General features: G+C 44.8%; 1 protein-coding gene across 1 annotated transcript; it reads left to right on the plus strand.

The window, feature by feature from the left end:
• Positions 1–410: 410 nt before the first annotated feature.
• LOC112573935 (cytochrome P450 3A19-like) lies at positions 411–15,765 on the plus strand. The gene is made up of 20 exons (XM_025254641.1): positions 411–558; positions 848–935; positions 1,292–1,330; positions 1,673–1,801; positions 2,201–2,374; positions 2,821–2,917; positions 3,499–3,555; positions 4,325–4,421; positions 4,816–4,939; positions 5,188–5,276; positions 5,739–5,892; positions 7,164–7,234; positions 8,064–8,136; positions 8,818–8,975; positions 9,453–9,541; positions 9,858–9,995; positions 10,849–11,035; positions 11,906–12,112; positions 12,858–12,955; positions 13,113–15,765. The coding sequence occupies exons 12-20, from the start codon at positions 7,169–7,171 to the stop codon at positions 13,321–13,323; spliced, it is 1,227 nt and encodes a 408-aa protein (XP_025110426.1). The 5' UTR covers positions 411–558; positions 848–935; positions 1,292–1,330; positions 1,673–1,801; positions 2,201–2,374; positions 2,821–2,917; positions 3,499–3,555; positions 4,325–4,421; positions 4,816–4,939; positions 5,188–5,276; positions 5,739–5,892; positions 7,164–7,168; the 3' UTR covers positions 13,324–15,765.
• Positions 15,766–15,833: the final 68 nt, after the last annotated feature.

Raw genomic sequence — 15,833 nt, forward strand, 5'->3', positions numbered from 1 at the left:
ACACCATGGAAAAATTCTGAAGTGAAAGTAGGTCCGTATTTCTGGAACAAGACATAGGGCTGGATGGTCGCCCACGACGGAAGCCATCGCGCGCTCAGAAAGAAAGGGTGCGCCTTACTTTTTTTTTTTCTATTTAGCGTTTCAATCGCTAAGCTCCGCACTGTCATGTTAAAATCTATTCACAAAAGAACGAAGAACGTGTGCCTGGTTCTCTATCAGGAAATTCTTATCTACCCAATAACAGACTTACAGGCCCGGGCATGCCGATACAACCTCTGTCCACAACTTCTTCATTTTTTATTTTCGCGAAATCCCCTGTCTCCTCGGCCTCACGTGCTGCAGAGACACGCGAGGACTGGCGGGAAGGGAATATGACGTCAAACCCTTTTTATGACGTCGAATGTGATTACGTCATTCAGAAAGTTTGACGTTGCCTCGGCAAAAGCATTTGAAACCCAGCCATCGTCAAATGGCGTTCTCTGTCGTAGTCAGGGTCTTGTGTCTGCAGGCGCTGGTCACCGCTGCTAAAATTTCTTCGGACACAAATAATGAAAAATCGTGAGCATATTTCTTGATCAAAACTTAGCAATGCTCTATGGACAATCCTGGTTTGTTCTCTCTTGACTGGTATGTCGTATGTGGTATGTACATGACTGCCATGCCATCGTACTTACGGCTGGTCAAGACCATCAAATCTTTTTATTGGCTTATATAGTGTCATCTGACTTTGTCACACACACACACCCTAAGAATAATTATTCTATGTCTGGATTAATCGGTTGCAAGCAGTTGTTTATTTCTCTGTGCAGAACAGTATTAGAAGTGTAATAAAAATGTTTGTGGACAGTTTAACAGAAGAGGAAAACCCACAACCAGACTGCGACCCTGTGTGGATCAACCAGGGTGGAGCAGCAGTCTTTCTTTGTGTGAAAAAGGTAATAAAATTCACTTTGTTCTTTCTTTCTATCCACACTATCTCTCTCTCCCTTTCCTTCTTTCACTCGCCTCTTTTGTATATTTCTTGTCAGCAACCGCCTTCTCTCCATCATTCACCCATCTCTCTCCCTCTCTCTCTCTCTCCCACACATATCCATAGATGCAATCACACACTACACAGACTTCCCGACAGTAAGCAGAAGCCTATAATAATTAGCATGGGAAGGTAAGTGGTCTGGCATCTATAAAGGGAAGGGCAGGCAGAACATTCTTGCGTTGTTTAAAACTTCAGATAACGGCAAAGGGACGCAGTTTACATGAAACAATTCATCAGTTACTTCACTGTTGTTGACAGGTTGTATATTATACTCCAGATGGGCAGGAACGGACCAAGGTGATAAATTTTCTCCTTTTTTCTCACTCTCTCTCCATTTTTACATATGCTTAGTTATACGCATTTGATTTAACCATTTTAACTGATGTTAGAGGAATTCAATATAGGCTGAAAGTTCTACAATGTTAGTAGCTTTATTTTAATTCTAGGGAACACAAATTTTGTCTTTATTCAATCACAATGAGTTCTTTCTCTTGATCTCTCATACTTACAAGTTTACTCTGTCTCATTCTCTTTCTCTTACACACACACAAATCAATTTTAAAAATTAGCTGCTGTCAAAGTTATTTTTTAAACATTTATGTAAAAATTATTTATCTATCATCCAACCATTCTTTGCAGCTTTTAGACGTATCACAGAATTTCCAGGAATTAGACGGGGTGCCACTTAATTTCGTGGAATTAGACAAGGTACCACCGGATTTCCAGGCATTAAAAAAGGTACCACAGGATTTCCAGGAATTAAACAAGGTACCACAGGATTTCCAGGAATTAAACAAGATTACAGTTTTACATTCACTCTATTTCTCTTTAGCTTTACATATCTTCTGTGCATCTATCAAGGACCGTATGCAGTTTTGTACCATTTTCACTGGTGATAGAAGGTATGGATGTGTCGTTACAACTGTCTACAGTCTGGAAAAAAAAGCTTATCACATAGATTTTGCAGTAAAAATAACTGAATTTTATTCTTATTCATTATAACCTTGTACATCCCCTTCTTGTTCAAAATTTTTTTCATGTTAATACTAGGAAGGTGTCCTTTCAATCCATGATGCTTTCAAAGACTAAGCACGTCCAGTTACGTTTCAAATTATTACTTCAGCGTCGCAATCTCTGCTCATTTTTTACACCCGGTCATTCTTAAAGGCTGTTGGAGACAGTGAGGGGGTGACCGAGGTGCCGGGGGACGCATCCATCCACAAAGAGCCTGAGAGGTCCCTTTGTGATCGACACCCTGCTCCGCGCCCAACCTTTCACGGTTTTCAACCTGGGGCTGCTGGTCACCGCCCTGTGTGTCATGGTGGCGGTGCTACAGTACACGTGAGTATCGCAGGCCTTGGGGCAAAACAAAATATGGAAAAAATGTTCATTCAGATGTAGATCTAGTAATACATCTCATATATATGATTTTTCTGCCTCTGTGTACGTGTAAAAGGGCCAGGATTTAAAAAGCAGGGCGTTTTACGGGATTCGAATGACAACTGTCATAAAAAAACAATTGTATGTATATTAGATGTTTAAAGGAAAGTTTACAGTTACGAACAAAAACTATGCATCACCACGTTGAAAGCACTAAGGCTGTGTTATGCTGTAACACGACTCTTAACTTGGTTTACGTGTATAAACTGTCAGTTAAGACGGTTTCATATATATATATAATTTAATTTAGAAATAGACCATGTTTGTCGGGGAAAATAAACACTAAGATCTCCATGTCTTCGAGTGTATAAAGTCATTCACTCTGGTTCACACCCTGGTCTTTGCAGAATGGCACGCTACAAGACCAGCACGTGGCATAGGCTGGGGTACCCAGGACCCACCTGCTCATCCATTCTGGGTAACTACTGGGAGGTCATGATGGAGGTGAGTAGTCTACAAACATTCACAAAATCACAATTCCACTCAAAGAAGAACTAGACCAATGTATTTCTTTCTGTGTGATAAATTTCTTTACATGCTGAAGTTTAAGTATTTCCGACACGTATTAGTCACGACTCAGAACAATGACTCGAGCTGCCATCTTAAGAAAAGGCGAGAGAAATAAAGTTGTCCCCTAACACATAACAACACTGAGCGCATCTTGAGAGTTTTCACAGGCCGTGACTAGCAATGATGACCACTGGCAATCATGTCTCGTACAATCATTTCACGGTTGATGTGCGAGACAACAGAGCTTCGAGGACACAAACTTTGCTCAGACTTCGTGTCACGCTTCCTGGGTATGTGTGGTGCAAACATTCATTGAAGGTCTCTGGGTAGGTGTGTTACAAACATTCAAGGTCTCTGGGTATGTGTGTTACAAACATTAAAGGTCTCTGGGTAGGTGTGTTACAAACATTCAAGGTCTTTGGGTAGGTGTGTTACAAACGTTCATTCAAGGTCTCTGGGTAGGTGTTAGGTAAACCACCTTCATTCTGTAAGCTGTCTGGGTACGCGTGTTACAGGGAAGCCTGAGGCGCTGCGTTGAAGCGATGGCACGTGCTGTACGGAGATATTTTCGGGTGAGTATTACAGTGGGAACTGCCTTTTTCTGTACTTTTTGTCAAATCATTTTTGTGTTCAATCCAGCTTCGAATCGTCACTCCCTAAAAAGGAATTAATCTTATCCATGGATGACTGACCCTCTTCTGTTCTTGTAGCATCAGCAGAAAGACAGTTAATTAGTGAGGTCACACTTGATTACAGACACTTTTAATTGACGTCTTGGCCGAGCTGTTAACAACGTAAACATATTCCTATCCAATCCTGGTATCTGGTTTTCACTGCTTTTGGTAAACCACTCAGACTGAGGGAAATAATTTCTTGCATTGAGCTTTCCCAGTGACGAGAAACAAAATTGCATCCATCCTACAATTTTAAATTAAAATGAACACGCTAGCATCATTCTGCAAATAGAAGTTATCTTCAAGCTTTTTGGTATATTGATATGGGAGAGAGATCTGCCCTCTACCGCTCACGTGAAGCCGTTTCCCAAAATAAAAAATTGAGAACTTCACAACGAGGTTTGTAAGTAGTTGGGTTACATCCTGAGTGAGCACCGTCATGTTTATTTGCTGCGTGTGTTGAATGTTTGTTCTGTTGATGTTTATGGCTGCTGTGGGATTTATTGACTGATGAATATGTCTTGACTCTTTCTCGTGAATGTCTGCCTTGTGTGGTCTCTTAACTTTGATGTGTACGTGTAATATCTCATGGCCATTGACGTTTGTGTGTGTGTGTGTGTGTTTTTGACATAAAATTCTTACCTTTGTTGTTGTTGTTTGCTTGCAGAATTCACTTAGGCTTGTCACCTGTTCTTGTGATTTCTGATACAAGTTTGATAGCAGGAGTTCTGGAGAACGAGTCCGGATGCTTTACAAACAGATCCGTGAGTGACTTAACTTTCATATACGACAGCGAGAACACAGACACATAAACGTGTATGAACGAGCGTGTGCGCGTGCGTGTGTATATGTGTGACATAGAGAGAGAGAGAGAGAAAAAGAAAGAGATAAGAAAGAGAGAGAAAGAAAAAGAGAGGAAACGGAGAGAGAGAGAGATCTATTATTACTCGCGAACTATTGTTTATCTCGCCGTAAGTGGTAAGTCCCACCTCGCATGTTTATGATTATGTACGTGGACGTGCGCGTGAGGTTTGCTTGCACTTTGTTGACCGTATGCTCGCCATGAATACATCTGCACGTTGTGCGTGTGTGCGTGTGTGTGTGTGTGCGCGCGGCCAAACCATACTTACGTCACGTGTGTGCCTTCCTTAAGTGCAGGACCTCACCGCAGCGCTGAACTGTCCATCCCTGAAGTTCTCTTTGTATAACATCAAGGACTTCCAGGTGGCTGACCATGCGATACAATTTATCTTTTCTCTTCAACGAAGAGAATTTAGACTATGTAAGCAAACTCTGTTTTCACAGCTTGTGTTTGGTGCTTCGACTTCTTATGTGTGTGTGTGTTTGTGTGTGTGAACTAAAATTGACATGAGAACGTGGAGAAGTAACCATTCAATTTTATGGACGCCATCATGTTCATCTGAATGTGCCTTGTTGACAAGGCCTGCACGCGCTATTCCAAAGTGTAACTTGAGACGACTGATGACATATAAGCCACCTCATCCTCTACGTTGCTGTGTCGTCCAACAGATGCTGCGGCATCTGAACCCTTGCGCCGGTCGCCTAGCGAACTACCTGAACAAAGAGTTGCAGAGGACAGACACCGTCAGCCTTAAAGAGTGAGTTGGCTTTCCTGCCTGCTTCACCCCACAGCCTCCAACTGAACACCTGAACATCTGTTATTTCAAAGTAATGTAAATGACATTATAAAATTTAGCAAAATAAATGTAAAGGTAAGTCCGCGAGTACCACGACAATCTTCAGGTTTTTGTTCTCACTTGTTGATGAAAGTTGCATGATCTCTCTATTTTTTAATATACGCAATATGATGTGAAAATATTGTTTTCAAGAGAGAAGTATGTGCACGGTTGGCAAGCTAAGTCTGTAATAAATTTTACATCAGTTTAGGTCGCTAAACGTTTGATAATGACAGCAACTGTCGTTTTGTAATAATGCATCGTCTTGTTGCTGTACATTCAGAACGATCTCGTTAGTATCGTCTGTATTCCGATAAATCGGACATTGACCGATAACTGCGAATGACAGTAATGTGAATACAAGACACGGACACCATGTTGCAGGTTTGTGACGTCATACGAGTATGACGTCATAGCGTCCATGTTGTTCGGCCTGAAGTTAGACCATCACTTTGACAGCAGCAGTGACCCGTTCTTCCGATGTATGACCTCAGCTTTCAAAACGGTCCCCGCGGAATATGAAGGGTTTCAGTTCCTTGTGAGTAGCCTGGTGTTTAAAGTCGGAGATTAGAAGAAAGCTATCTCACCACAGGTCTTACACACACACACATACACGTACACATACACATACATACACATACACACACACATACACACACACATACACATACACATACACATACACACCCAATGTCCACGTGTCTACCCGCTTTCTTTTCTTGCGCGAGCCAGTGTGCATGTCACAGATTGAGAGGCGGGACAGGAAGAGGGTGGCAAAATAACATAGAGGGTGAGCAGGTAAACAAACAAGGAAACAAACACACATACATACAAACAAACAATTGCTCGACATGTAATGCTGAACAACCAAATAGGAGCTTCCTTTCGCACTAAGGTAGGCGTACGTCAGCATGCATCGGTGCTGCTGATATCTTCTTGGAGAACGTCATGCTCGAATCTCTCCACGACCACCATACTTCTGGTGGAAGACCGATCTGCAACCTACGCTATGCAGATGACAGACCTGTTAGCAGGCACTAACAAACAACGCCAAGACCTCAGAAACAGACTGACAGACAGATCAAATGCATATGAAATGGAGACCAGCACTGTAAAGAGCAAAGTCATGGCCAATGGCAGCGGCAAAGCAGAGATCTTTATGGACGAGGTACAGGTTGAAGAGGTAAGCAGCTTCAAGTACTTGGGAGCCCTTCTCTCCAAGGACGGCAGCTCCAAGCCAGATGTCCGCCTCAGGATTGCAACAGAACAGTGGCAATGGCTAGACTATAGGAGCTGCAAAACCATAACAAGCTGTATACATCTCTGGTGGTAACGATCCTGCTCCACGGATGTGACACATGGACTCTGCTCGCCGAAACAGAAAGGAGAATCCAGGCATTCGAGAACAAGTGCCTGAGGAGGCTGCTCCGCATCTCATACAGACAACATAGAACCAACGACGTTGTACGAAACAAGATGGTCACACACGTAGAACATCAGGAGCCTCTACTTTCAACAGTCAAGCCAAGTAAGCTCGTCATGTTTGGTCATGTGACCCGGCACGACATCTTGGAGGGTAGTCGATGCCGCGGAGGTCAGAGAAAGCACCGGATTACAAACGTCAAAGACTGACTGGACGTCCTGTACAGGACATGCTGACTATCGCCCACAATGGGCAAGATTGCCGGACCCTGTCATCTGCCTCGTCTATCCATGTGCTCCCCCCCCCCCCAACGCGAGGTGCCGGGCAAGGGATGACTGATACATAATAGCTGTTTCTTGCAAGTTTTCAGTCTACACTCTGTGCAGCCGACATGAAGATGCTCTTTGGCTACGTGCAGTGCGCAGTCCACAATCGAAGTGAACATAGAAACGTCCGGGTGAGTAGCGGATGGTGCTAGGCGAGCGGTGTGCTAGTGCTAACGCGTGGGGTTAGTGCTGGGTGAGTAGCGGGTGGTGCCAGCAAGTACAACGATAATGCTAGGTGAGCACGGTGCTAGTGTCGGGTGAACATGACCTATGACGGTTTAACATGCTGGCAGTGTCACACGATGGATGTCTCATGAAAGCTGAATAATATAACTGACAGATGCAGTGTGTGTGTTACGTGGTGTATGAGGACCATTGACGTGACGAGACAAAAACCAATACTGCTCAATCGTAATGGAGGGTGTGTGGGAAGGGGGTGGGAAAGGAGTACATATGACAACATCTACCCGTGGCTCATTCATATGTTTACCCAGTCTGTTACCTTACCCAAGCTACACAGATTGCCGTGATGCACGTTTCATGGTCTCTATGTACACTCAAACCCCTGCAGATAAAAAAAAAAATCTGCTTCGCTCTGGGGTTTTTTTCTCTAAAAGGCGGATGTTGTGTTTGATCAAATGAAACAGAAGCCTACACAGAAGTTTTTTAAATCTAAAAAAAACTGAATTTTCTGTAGGATTTTGCTTGTTTTTTTTTCCCCCGTTTCTTCGTGCTTCCTTTAGTTGGATAACGCGTGCACCGTTTCATCATTTTTCAGAAATTTCTGCTTTGCCATTTCAGTAGTTAACTTCATCTTCTCAGCGGCTTGCTTATCTGGAGATTAGTCCTTAGGAGATTAGTCCTTTGGAGATTAGTCCTTTCATTTTATCCTTTGGTTCCCTTGAACACGTTACGCAGGTAGGCAGACGGGCACTAATTACGAGGATAAATTGTTTACAGGAGGCGGGGGATTACCTGGATTTGCTATTACGTCGAGGAGCTTCATTATCTCCTGTCACCCTTCCGCCCTACGGTGAGTCAAGGCCGCCCCTCCCAGTGTCCGGATTGTTGTGTGATGGTGTCTTTGACTACACAAACACAAGGTAGTACTGAGGAAGGTCAAAGGTCCAAGGCCTATGACCAAGAGGGTCTATACTCGATAGGTACTGAACTGTAAGTAGCTGTGTGTGTGTGTGTGTGGTTGGGGGGGTGATTTTCCATATTGTCGACCTTTTGCTCTGACATCGAACCCGCCGAACATCAGAATACTGATCGTACTGTATACATAGCAGATAGCCGACTAGTCAGGTCACTGGCATCCATCCCGAAAGATCCTCCGGTTTCATCTTTGTGCGGTGCAGCAAGCTCTCCCCAATGGACCCAGCTGTCGTGAGTAGGTACCGTACCTGAGTCCTGAGGTTTTGGGAAAGGTGTAAGTGTGAGGGGCAGGAGATCGGCAGTGTCCTCACAAAACAGCTGGCCCGAGAAAAGTCAGGTCTCGAACGCAACTCACTCCCCAAACGACCTTAAAAAAGGTTTGGGACGACCTTTACCACCTTTTTTTTTGACTGTATGCATCGTCAAAACGACAGTTTGCTATACGCACCTCGACATATTCACGATGTCCACATATTTGACATATTTCCGACATACTTCAAAATGATCCCTCATGGGGTTGGTGTATTTTATGACACCACATGCTTGACGTGCGCAGAACTGAGCTGGCCTGAGGTGTACGGCAACCTGCTCCTGTGGATCCTGCACAGCCACCAGACGATGATCAGCACCCTACAGTTCGTCATTTACATGCTGGCGCATAACCCCGAGTACCAGACCATGGCCTTCGATGAGATGAAGTTCACACTAGGCAAAGTACAAAAGAGAATAGTCATATCAGACGCTTTTTTTCTTCTGAGTTAATGCATCATATTTTTTCTGTTCCTGTATTTTTTTATGTGTGACTTGGATGTGAGACACTTGTTACTTGCAAACGTGAAATGCTTAGCTTTAGTATTGAGAAAATCAAAGATGAAGAGTATACTTTTATAGTTGTTCGTTACCTTATAAATGTATCATATCAGCATGGGAGGCGCTAGCTGACAGACTGCAATATTTAAATTGCAACGAATGAAAATTGAACAAAGCTTTCCTAGTAGAGAAGGAAACGAAAAACGAACATACAAAAGAAGATACCCTTCATAAAGGAATGAGTTACTACTTCAAATGATGAAGTTAACGAAAATGATTTGGGATTTGATGAAAAGGTAATGCTCCCTCCTTTAGAAGTTTGTCTGGACGGCGTCTTCCACCACTGGACCGTTAACAAACCCTCTCCCAACTCTTGTGCAGGATAACCTGACCTATAATGACCTCCAAGAACTTGCTGTGCTGGACAGCGTCATCCTGGAGACCCTCCGCTTGTTCTCACCTGTGCAGGAGTAAGTCACCTGGGCGCTTGTCTCCTCCTGCAAATAAAGTCTTGCGCATAGACTTCGTTCATTCTCTTTTCTTCAAGCGCTTGCGTCCCTTGTTAAAAAAAAGGTTACACCTTTTTCTACTTTAAGTGATTAGTCTGGACATCCTGACTTTTTTTCGTTAGAAAGAAATCCTCCCCCCAAACGCTACCACCAAATGAACTCACCGAGAGAAACCCGTTGTTCGTCATTAGTGGTCTTTTCCCCATTACCTTACTTCCTTTTCATTGAAGTTTTTTCCCTTAAGCATGACCAGGCCTCTAAAATGTCATATTTGCAGAATATGGCGAAGGTCCAGTTCCGAAACAAGGATTTTTGGCATAGCTTTTCCCAAGGACGTTGACATTCTCATCCCTGTTGACCTGGTTCACAGCAGCGACAGCAACTTTTCGCACCCTGATGACTTCAAGCCAGAAAGGTATTACTTCGTTTGTGCGAAAGATTGGCAAATGTTTGCTCCATTTTCTCCATTTCTAAGGTTTGAGAGCTAGGATTATTTTTAACTGAATTAGCATAATTTATCACTAAATATCAATTCCACCCATAAAAGTAATCACTAGTCAGATCCTTTCCAAACAAAGGAAACAGTAAATTGTGCCGAAACCATACAATCATAAACCTAACCATGCACCCAACCAAAATAATGCTGAAATTCATACTTGATACCAACAACAACGATATTTACGTGAAAGGAATAAATCTTTGAATACTTAAAAGCCTCTTTCTCTAAAGACTTGCCACTGCCCAGAAAATGTTTGTATCAGGATGCAACAACGATTAGCAACAATGTCTTAGCTGGACAGGATTCAGAGAACCAACATCATCAGGTTTACTACCTAGTACAGACCGTGCAAGGTCCTGGTACTTCCTGATGTACGGATGTAAGACGTAGACTCTGCTTGCCAATAAGGAGATGAGAATCCAGGCATTGGAGACCAAAGGCCAGAGGAGGCGGCTCAGAATCTCGAATAAGGAAAGCAAAAACCTGTAACTTCTAGGTATGGAAACACGGTCGTCACCCTCGTGTGGCACCAGAAACCCCTTTTCACAACAGTGGTCTGGTCATATGACTCGGTTCGACACTCTACCTTCCATTCTTCAGGGTAGATTGACAAGCTTAAAAGAGTTTATTGGCCATTCAGAACCTGCTCCAGACAAACTTCAGTTGTGAGTCTATCAGCCGAAACGTCTGTCCCCGATGACTAGTACCGCAAGACTAACTGTTTAGTTGGGCTAGTCAAGGAATTATATATATGTGTGTGTGTGTGCAGATGGGGCTTGGGCACCTTCGGTCAACTGCCGCACCCAGCCTTCCTGCCCTTTGGCTACGGCCCACGTGCCTGCATCGCATCGGACCTCGTGCTGCTGCAACTGAAGGTGGCGCTCGTGCACTGCATGCGGCTCGTTGAGTTCGACGTGGCCCGCCAAGACCCTCTGCCTCCCAATCAACATCTTGAAGTAAGTGTCAGTCGCAAAGTCGCTTCTGGAACTGAAATTATAATTTTTTTTTTAATTTCTACCAGAAAATATTCAACCCCCGCCCTATCTGGGGCCTGTAGTTAGGAAGTGATGGTAAGTCGCTGCCAGGGACAACGTGGGAAACCAAGAGCAAGCGTCTTTTCTCTGTGGCAGTGTCCATTGTACTCCCACCCCCAAGGAAAAAATCCCTGGATGTTGCTTTACCGCCGAGGTAGAAGTTTTAAAGCAGTGGCAAAGATTGTCTGGTATAAAGTAACAGAAAGGAGCATCTGCGGAGTCTGGACAGTGCTTAGTAACTACAAGGATGAGACTTGATTTCTAGGGCAAGGACTTAGCATCGCTTCATTATTACGGCCAATAGGGTCCGTAAGTTTGAGCTATGGGGTTCATCGTATGTTTGTGCTTTGTTCTCGGTCACGGTTGTTTTCATTACGCGGACGCCACTCTGGTCATTTAGAGGCAGTAGAAGACCCGGGGTGGTTTACCTCCGCAAATGGCTTCTTTTTGACGTCTCCATTTTCCACGTGAGAGTCACAAACCGCCGTCTGCTTGTATTTATTGTGTTTGTTTCTGTAAACAAGGGGTTAAGGGACTGGATGACCGATCGACTGACAGACAGGCTGATATTAGAATAAAGAAAGCTTTTTCTCGTTTATGCGTGGATGTTGTGTGTGTGTGTGAAAGAGAGAAAGAGAGGGAAGGAGAGGTCCTGTTCCCTTGGTGAAGTCTCGGACTGCAGAGAATCACGTCAACCTGGCTGCGAATGTAACATACACGTTTTAACACATATGTCAACATACATATTATAACACAAATATAGCAAACACACTTTCTCTTGAATCAATGTAGGTGAAGCTGGGAGTGGGAGTGACAACCGAAGGCATTTTGCGACCTGCGACCTCAGTAAAAGTACGACTGATTTTGAGGGGGCCTGGCTTGCCCCCGCCTCCACCTACACAACAGATACCAATGTCCGTTCTACCTCCCTTTGGCGCTGCGACTCTTCAACCTTCTCCTGCTCCACCTCAGCCTAGTCCTGTATCCGTGGCACCAAAGGTGAGCTCGCCATTCTACGCGTTCTAAGATCTGTTGTACAAATGTACAAAGTATGAAAACTATCGAGTAGTCTGAGGTCAGCTCCCTGTCCTTGCCCCTGGATGTTTAGTTGCTGCCGTCCTTGTATCAACATACAGAACAGCTCGCTAACAAACAACACTGAATACTTCATTCATGCCAACTTGTGAGTGGGGGCCTGCGTGCATGAGTGTTCGCACTCGTACGAGACAGTCAGGCCTGAGCAATGAGTACTGCAGCAGCCGCAGCACGAGGCAGGAAGAGCGCGCTGACGTCAGCACTTCGATAACTTCAACGCGGCCTTCTTTGATGTGGAATTGCATCACATGCCATAGCCCCTCGTACCAGGCTCTGTCTTTTTCAGTCAGTGAAGTTGTGGTAGAGGTCCCTTTGATGATGAAGATACTTTTCTCTAAGGATGCGACAGCTGAAGATCTGCTCAACTGTGCATCTACGTGGTCTGAATCCAGCCTGCAACTCTTTTCAAAATCAGGATTTAAAAAAAAATCCGTAGTATATTCACATAAAGTAGTGCTTGCAGTAGAGCGCTGCTGTTAATAATATTTTAGTTTGGCGTTTCCTATTTTAGTTGTTTGGTATTTGATCAGACATTTTGTTTTCATATAGTTGGTAATCAGGATAAATGTAATTTTGAAATGTAGTTAACAGTCGTAGTGGCAGAAATATCAATGATGGAAGTGTCAGTAAAAAATATTCCGTCGTGCAGGTCATCCAGACACCTCAAGAGACGCCACCCTCTTTCAAGCCCCCTATCTCTGCGCAGCTGATTGAAACCGATCAGGGTGTACAGCCGGTAAAAACTCGGTATGTCCAAGGAAGCTATTTGTAGGTTCTTACAAATGTCGGCAATTGAATGTATGTACACACACACGCGCAAATAACAAATAACGAGAAAGGCAGAAAGCGAGCGTTGTATTGCATTCAGAGAGCGAGATTTCCTTATCCACCTCCTGACCTTCAGGTATCTAACGTCGACCCTCCCAGCGTCGCTTGACCCCGACACACGCCGTGAGCGGAAGTGGAAGGAGGATAAGCAGCTGACCTCTCGCTGGCGTAAGGACGCTATAGTCTCCGAGGTTGACACCAAGGAGGTAGGAAAGCAAATGCTGCCCTCCCTCGCATCACGCGCTTTGATGGTTAAGCAGGCTACCCTGGCCACACTCCTCCTTTAATTCCCACTCGCATGCCACGTGCAAAGGACACAACACCACAGCAGCCCCATTCAAAACTGCCAATGAGCTACTTGCCATGTTCTGTCGATTCCAACTTACTGGTGGCGCCGTATGAGGGAGGTGAGGAGGAACACCCCCTTTTTAGAGAATTCCGGGACGTGCAAGATATGGCGCAACACCTGCTAGAAGAACTGGACAGCGTGCGACCAGGCGAGACCAGGCCTGAACCTGGGCTGCTCCTGCCAAGAGAAACTGAGAGGGCAAGATCAAGTAGCGACCATTTATTCCTTGACATTGACATCTCTCGCCAAACACTTGAAGTCGAGAGTGAGTCCTCACTCCACCAGTCACTTTCGCTCTACTTCAGCGCCATTGACTTGTCCGACGAAAGTCCCGCTGCCCTTGCAGAGGCCGAGATCACGAGGACCTTCGACTCTCAGGCATCAGAGTACCAGACGTTAGAGTCTCTCCTGTTGGAGAATTTGAACGCCCTGTACAATCGCCTCAAGTGCCTAGGTTCCCATTTAGTGATCACTTTACATATCAGCGTTGAACCTGAGGAAGGCCAGGACGGGTTTGAGAGTCGCAGCCTTGCGTACCCACTCCAAGGGCCACAGACCGCCGGCGTCGACACTCGTTTGCCGTTCACAAGTCGGGCAGCCAGTCAGATACCCTGGCAAGCGACCACAAAGACAAAGAAAGTACAAGCGACTCCGAATGAAGAGCAAGCGAAAAATAAGGAAATAATAATGCAGGTGGGTGTGCCTCGGTCCGGGCAAGATGTCTCGCAACCCTTTCAATCAGCGTTAAGTATCGGCGGCACGCCACCCTCTGGGAAGTCAATGGCAGATGGCACACATCCCTCTCTGAGAATGCCAGGGGCAGACGACTCGCAACCCGTTGGGAAGTCAATGGCAGATGGCACACATCCCTCTCTGAGAATGCCAGGGGCAGACGAGTCCCAACTCTCTGGGAAGTCAATGGCAGATGCCACACATCCCTCTCTGAGAATGCCAGGGGCAAACGACTCGCAACTCTCTGGGAAGTCAATGGCAGATGCCACACATCCCTCTCTGAGAATGCCAGGGGCAGACGACTCGCAACCCGTTGGGAAGTCAATGGCAGATGGCACACATCCCTATCTGAGAATGCCAGGGGCAGACGACTCGCAACTCTCTGGGAAGTCAATGGCAGATGCCACACATCCCTCTGGGAGAATGCCAGGGGCAGATGACTCGAAACCCTCTGAGGGCATGTCAATGGCGACTGCCACGCAATCCTCCCATAAGTGGCACGTAGACAAGCCGCGCGCTACTGACAGGGCATTACTCGTCCAACTTCTCAAAGAATCCCAGATTAGAGGAGGGTCTTCTGCAGAGGATCTCGCAGCCCCATGGGACAAAGGCACTTCGGGTTATTTCAAAAGACCCTGGGGTAGGGCTTCTGGAAAGCAGGATCACTGGCCTCCTTTGAGAAAACCGGAAATTCCAGAGAGATTTCGTTCTAATATACGGTTTCCTGACACACAAGTCCAGACAGACAGAGGGGCTTCCACCTCATCTAGCCCCAGCTTGACAACAAAAGCTGGAAAGAGGACGATCCAATTCTATTGTTGAATCTTTATATAGTTTCGTACAACAATCATCTATATTAGCACCGAGCTTGGCAACACAAAGCCAGAGAACGATCGGAATCTGTGGCTCAATCTGTATACGATGCAGTAAGAAAATCATCGATATTAGCACCCAATTGGCAAAAAAGCCAGAGAACGATCAGAATCTGTGGCTCAATCTGTATACGGTGCAGTAAGAAGATCATCGAAATTAGCACCAACGTTACAACAGATGGCCACAACATTACCTAAAAAGATAGGCCTTTCACGTCGCGCAGACCAATTTAAGGCAAAGGAAAGCAGTCAAGATAAGTTCGAAGATCATGAAGAACTTACAGAAGAAGAAAGCCCTCCAGATGATGAAGACACTATATCAAACGAAAGCACTCCAGATGATCTTGCAGAAACCAAAGAGAAAGAAATCTCTTCAGACGATCTAGATGAAACTATAAAGGAAGAAAACATTCAAGTTGATAATGAGGATGCCAAAGAAAAAGAAATCCCTTCAGATGACTTTGATGAAACTATAAAGGAAGACAGCCCTATGGCTGATATTAAGGGCCCTGAAGATGATGCCAAAAAGAAAAAAAGGCATAAAGATGATGCTAAAAAGGAAAAAAGCCCTAAAGATGATGCTAAAAAGGAAAAAAAAAGACTCAAAGATATCGCCAAAGAGGGAAAAGGCCCTAAAGATGGCGCAAAAAGGAAAACATTCTAGCTGATAATGAGGAGGCCAAAGAAAAAGATATCCCTTCAGAAGACTTTGGGGAAACTATAAACGAAGACAGCCCTTTAGCTGATATTAAGGGCCCTGAAGATGACGCTAAAAAGGAAAAAAGCCCTAAGATGATGCTAAAAAAAAAAGCCCTAAAGATGATGCTAAAAAGGAAAAAAGCCC

Source organism: Pomacea canaliculata, linkage group LG1 (genome assembly GCF_003073045.1).
Source record: "Pomacea canaliculata isolate SZHN2017 linkage group LG1, ASM307304v1, whole genome shotgun sequence".
NCBI lineage: Eukaryota > Metazoa > Mollusca > Gastropoda > Architaenioglossa > Ampullariidae > Pomacea > Pomacea canaliculata.